Source organism: Mycetomoellerius zeteki, unplaced genomic scaffold, assembly GCF_001594055.1.
Source record: "Mycetomoellerius zeteki isolate Tzet28-1 unplaced genomic scaffold, Tzet1.0 scaffold905, whole genome shotgun sequence".
In the NCBI taxonomy this organism is placed as follows: Eukaryota; Metazoa; Arthropoda; class Insecta; order Hymenoptera; family Formicidae; genus Mycetomoellerius; species Mycetomoellerius zeteki.
Window position 1 is genome coordinate 4,614 of NW_017257942.1, and position 6,289 is coordinate 10,902.

Consider the following 6,289-nt stretch of genomic DNA (forward strand, 5'->3'; position numbering starts at 1 on the left):
ACTGTGAACATATGATCGTGACGAGTGTACCAACACAACAAAAAAAAATTTTTTAAATTAGAGTGTACAGAGCGCGCGAAATTCAAAAAGTCACCTTATTTTTTGATCACACCTCGTATGTAGACTCTGGAGATTTATAATAGGTTCTAATCTAATGAGTTGAGAGCTCCTACGTTGAACCTGTTGGCAGTTATCGGAAAATTTCCTATTTTTAGGTTCAAAAGAAGTTTTCTAAATAGAAACTGTAGAAGATTAAGTAATATTAAAATACTATTTGATTATTCAAGTATCAAAACAGGTTTATAAGGTTTAATTGAAGTTGGAAGAGATTCAAAGTAGGACTAAAATTTCGACTCGCGTCACGACCGTGGAAAAGCAATACAAAGACACTTCACGTTTCCATGTACAAATTAATCAACGTAACAAATTAATGTCAAGTAATGAAACAGGAGTTTGTTTTTCTTTTAAAGCTAGTATCTGAAGAACTGTAACACTTTCTCTGATTTACTCGCGCACTTGATTGCTACCCAAGTCGATACCACAAGAATGATTTACGAAGAACGATTTACGAACTATTCTATTGGTTTATTATAATTAATTAGTACCGATTAATTATTCAACTCGAAATCACTAGGAATAAGAAACGCGATACATACACAACTCGACGTGGTCCGACGCGAAAACTGAATTCGATGACAACAATCGAGCAGCTTAGGTTTTACGGAACGGACAGAATTTAGAGTAACATGATAGAAATCTGATTTCTGATCTGAGATCTGATCCGAGGGCAATGCAATAAGTTTTTAGAAAAACATAGTAAAACACATTTTTTTTGATCGATTCATTTTAATTTCTCAACATAGTCCCTTTTCAGCTCGATACACTTGATCCAACGATTCTCCAACTTTTTCAAGCAGTCCGAATAATATTTGTCCAATCCTTCAAAATAAGCCTCCGTTTCGACGATGAGCTGCTCTCTGGTGGTGAATCTCTTTCCTCCGAACCATTTCTTCAGGTTTGGAAGCAGGAAATAGTCGCAGGGGGCTAAATCTGGCGAATATGCTGGATGGGGAAGCAATTCGTAACGGAATTCGTTGAATTTAGCCATCGGTGCCGGGCACGTGTGAACCCGTGCATTGTCTTGATGGAAGAGCACTTTCTTCTTCGCCAAATGGGGACGTTTTTTCTTTAAAATGTTGTTGAAACGGTTCAATAAGGCTGCGTAGTAATCACCATTGATCGTTTGTTTCGATGGAAGGTTATCGATATGAATTATACCGCGTGCATCCCAAAAAACTGTGGCCATCACCTTTCCGGCCGACTTCACGGTCTTCGCCTTCTTCGGAACTGGTTCACCCGGTGAAGTCCGTTGTTTTGACTGTTCCTTCGTCTCGAGTGTGAAGTAATGAATCCATATTTCCTCCACAGTAATGAATCGACGCAGAAATTCATCTGGATTACGTTAAAACATCTCCAAACGTTGTTTTGAAATCATCACGCGCTTATGGTCCACAGTGAGCAAACGCGGCACCCATCTTGCCGATAGCTTTTTCATATCCAATTGTTCGTGCAAAATTGAAATCACTGTGCCATGTGACATGCCTGTGGCCTCAACAAGCTCGCGCACTTTCACTCGTCGATCAGTCACAACAAAATCGTGGACTTTATCCATGATTTCTGGTGTAGCAGCATCAATTAAACATCCCGAACGAGATGCATCACATGTGGATGTACGGCCACGTTTAAATTCATTCACCCAATTGTATACAGTCGCAAACGCTGGTGCAGATGTGCTATGAACATTTTTTTATCCAACTGGATAATGATCCAATTCGGCTTTGATTTCTTTCGGTATTAAACCTTCCATACGTAGATGTTTGATCACTGCACGAAGCTCGTTTTTTTCCATTTTGCAAAAAATACAAAGGTTGTTCGCTTTAATCGTCTACAGAAATGAAACCACGCGATGAATTCCGCTCAAAATTTGACAGTAATCAGCTGAAAGATGCTACTTGTCAAAAAGTAATGTGACATGACACTGCGAGTGCCCTTTGACAGATTTTCTACGAACTTATTGACTTGCCCTCGTAATAACTCTATGGCCGGAATCCACAATCCGGTCACTAATCTCAAGCAATGTCTTAAGATGCTAATACGGCTCTCTGATTGGTTCATGCACTAGCGTAAGACCATCTCGAATCTTGAGCACCATCTATGGATTCCGCCCTATGTCCTTAGATGGCTGAACGCGTGCCCCTTGTGGTCGCTCGCGTCAGACGGTGAGTGCGCCGCCCCTGCTTACCTTCTGTACGCGACTTGTGATTCGGTAACTTTATCCTTTAATAACTTAAAAAGTAAGCGTTGGATAAAATTTTCGTAGAGGAAAAATCGTCTCAGAATTCAGTCAGGAACACGTCTTTGCAAGGACATGGGGTTATTCTGAATCGCCCTGTATATGACTCATATGTAGTGCACATCGCTATTCGGCAGAGGACACGTTGATGGCCTCTATATCTTTGAAACTAGCCATAGAATCAAGTTGTGCCCATTGAGACATTTATTCAGAATGACTTGAGAACTACAACATATCAAAAATTTAATTCGACCGAAAACACTTTTCCATATGTTTTGTGCCAGGTCATTTACTTTAGAAATATATAATAAAATACCACAGATAATCAATATATTTGTATAAATTTTACTAAAGTGACAAGAAAAGATCGTTTAATAAGATAAATGTACTTGTGGTAATAAAAAACAGAATTTTATCATTGCTTACTTTACGCGAATGTATCAAAGAAACTGTAGCTCATTTGCGGACACCACATAGAAACATTAAATAATTTTTAGCAACTTTCAAGTAAAAGTAATATGACAACTGATAACAGTATACAGGGACGGATGGGACGGTCGGGAAGTTGGGAAAAATCCCGAAGGGCCGGTCGGATTCGGGCCGGTCCAGATCAGCCCAAGATGGAATAGCGCGAATGCTAATGCCAAAATCGTCGTAGCCGCCCCGAACCCAAACGCTACTGTCCGCACACCGGCACATCCCACTGTCCACATTACGATTTATTTTTAATAAACATTAATAGTACCTATAAATAAAGTTTATTAAAAATTTCGCATTGTTTTCTTTTTCGAGGTCCCATACTTATGAAAAACTAGAGAGCCTATATTAAGAGAATCGCCAATTCACCACGTGATCTGAATCTTGCTCTGATTGGCTCGAAAAGGTTAAAACGACAATGACAAGAAGATAAAAGCCGCAACTTGTGTCACTATCATTCTAACCTTTTCTGAGCGCCATTCGCCTCAATTATAGGTTGTTATAGGCTCTCTAAAGAAAACGCATAAACGTGTGGCCACAGAGTATGAAAATGTGACCGCAGCGCATGCTCGCATCGTAGTGTTACGTGACTGTGGCAGATTTCCTAACTTGAATAGTCGTGAACAGTCTGGTATCACACATTGCAATCGTCCCGCTCAACCAACTTCGATCACTGATCTAGCTCCACTTGCCAGTCGACACACTCGACACTCTCGCTTTCTATTTTATCGACCTTTGTTAACACGCGTCAAACTGTTTCAATAGTATAGACAAAAATAAAGAAAGCTCTAAAACCAAAGCCAAAGGCGGTGCTGAGAAAGAAAGGGAAAGAAAAAAGCGAAGAATGATGGATGAAATAAAATCATATAAAACATTAACAAATATGTTTTCTAAAGCTCCAATATCTGAAAATGAGAAAAACGATTTTCCTTCGATCTGTAATGCCTTAGAATCCTTAGATACTGCTAAAGTTGAAAAAAGCAAAGAAGCTAACGAGGAAATAGAACCTACTGGTGTTAATGATTCTTTCGAAGAAGTAAGTTCTGATAGCGAAAAAGGAAAAGAGGTTTCGGAGGAAGTAGAAAAAACTCTACATGAGCCAGATTTAGATGACTACAACTTTTTTAAAAGACAAGATTCTATGGAACTGAATATGTTTTTTAATCACCATCCTATAGTTCCAAAAAGCCAAAAAGGATTGCCTTTCAAAATTGATAAAGCATTCAAACAAGAAAATGAAAGTAATAGGATATGGTTAACTTACAGTTTCTCAAAAAAAGCTTTATTCTGTTCGGTGTGTTTGGCATTTGAGAACAGAGAAACAAGCAGCTTTAATTCCGAATGTGGCATGAAGGATTGGAAACATGTGTATCAGAGAATCTATGAACATGAACAAACAACGGTACACGGAAATAATTGTGATTTATATTTTATGCATTTTAAAAATAGGACCATAGATAAGTTATTATTTAATCAGTATGCCCATAAGCGTAATCAACAAGTTACGAACAATCAACAAATATTAGATATTATTATTAACGTCATCAAATTCATTGATAAGACGGGTCTTTCTTACAGAGGAAATTTAAATGAGGCTGCATATTCGTTAGAAAATGAAAATATAGACCATGGAAATTTCCTAGAAATTCTTGTTGTTATCTAAATATGATACGATTTAAAAAAAACATATGGATATAATCATCGAATGCAGCAAAAAAGCACATGAAAAAAGGAACACACAACGAACTGGCAATTTTTTAACATTTCTATCAAAAACAACATTAAATTCAATAATTTCTATTATAACGAAAATGATGAAAAGAAAAATGTCAGCGGAAATATTAGAAGCCAGAATGTTCTCCATTGAAATAGATTCTACGCAAGATATTTCCACAAGAAAGCAATGTTCGATTGTGATAAGGTAATGCAGTGAAATATATTATATATATATTATTTAAAATGTGTTATATATTACTATAATATTCAAATTTCACTTATTTAAAAATTATGAAAAAATTTTCGGCGCGCGATTTAGGAGACTACATACGTAGTATATAAATTCATAATTATAACAGAACAACTAAAATCCTGCTTGACCGTTAAAGGCTATTTCTATTGATTGTGTTCTCATATGTACGGTCCTATAAGATTTAATATTTGTTCCCCCCCACTTATTTAATTTATTGCAGGTATGTGTATATGGGAAATATTATCGAACGATTATTTTCTGTGGTTCAATGTGTCGACACAACTGGAAAAGGTTTTGAAACTACCATATTAAACGTACTACAAAGCAATGGTTTAAGTGTCCAAAATTGTATTGCAAATTCAACAGACGGTGCGGCCAATATGCAAGGCGAATACAACGGCTTTTCTACGAAAATACAAAGGACCACGCACAAAATGGCTGGGAAATGGCTCCCAGTCGATTTGGCTCAGATCATGTGCTGTGACGTTGCAGTTTCGCTGCAGCTTCGCAGCGACCCTTTGCCGTCACAAAGCGCGGATTCGCGCCTGACCCGAGCCGGGACGCGCGAGCGAGCGAAATCTCCAGGGAGCCGTAAATTAGCGTTAAGTTACTTTTTTTCTAATCCCCGGCGAATTTATTCCATGTCTAACCCTCATGAAAACCTCATCGAGCGAAGAAACCACCGGAGAGAAAACAACCACGGAAGAATCCTGCGGGCCGGAGACGGGCGGAGAGGAGCCGGCAAGCGCTCCCAGCCAATGGAAGGACGCAGCGGCCACCCCCGCCAGAGGATTTAGCGGCGCCCGAGCCCCAGGATGGTGCGAGGGGCATACGACGAGCAGGAAAGGATCCCGAGGATCCCAGCGAGCCAAATCACGTCCGGCGAGCCGCAGGAGCTAACGTGGGGGCAGTGCGTGGCCCACGACATCGGCGCGGCCGACCGAGAACGACCAGCAAGGGAGGCCCGCCCGTGAAGGTTTTCGGGGCCGCAAGGCGCCCCGTGGCGAGTCGCCGCACACGTCCTTGCGCGCGAAGGACCGCTAGCCCGCTAATTGGTCGCAGCAACGCGCGACGCGGCTGCGCAACCCCGTAGGGGGGGAGCTCGCGGATTGATCGCGCATCGATCGCGATCCTGCTCGTCCTCTTCCGCTTCGAGCTCCCAAGTCAATCAGACGTCCTGGCCCGGTGAGATTTTGGAGGACGAGCGAGAGGCCCCGAGCCAAAGAATCGTCGCGGGATCCAGCCATCGGTGAGGTTGCTCCTTGGGCGGATACCGGGTCTTGTAAAGTCTCATGCAACGGGGCAGAGGGTCGTTCTCGCGTTCTGTCGTCGGCACGCGAATTTCGTGTTGGTGCGGTGGCCGCCATAAGCGGCGCCTTCTTTGTGTTACGGGTACGGCGTGGCCGGCGCCAAGCGTGAGGGCCCGCGTGCACGGGGCTGTCGGGGATAACGTCGAGTCGCGAGAACGAGCCTCCTGGAGATCGCGGCCT

General features: G+C 41.5%; 1 protein-coding gene across 1 annotated transcript; it reads left to right on the forward strand.

Moving 5' to 3' along the window:
* Nucleotides 1–3,674: 3,674 nt before the first annotated feature.
* Nucleotides 3,675–4,493, forward strand: LOC108730379 (zinc finger MYM-type protein 5-like). Its single transcript, XM_018460037.1, has one exon. The coding sequence runs from the start codon at nucleotides 3,675–3,677 to the stop codon at nucleotides 4,491–4,493; it is 819 nt and encodes a 272-aa protein (XP_018315539.1).
* The last annotated feature ends 1,796 nt before the right edge of the window (nucleotides 4,494–6,289 follow it).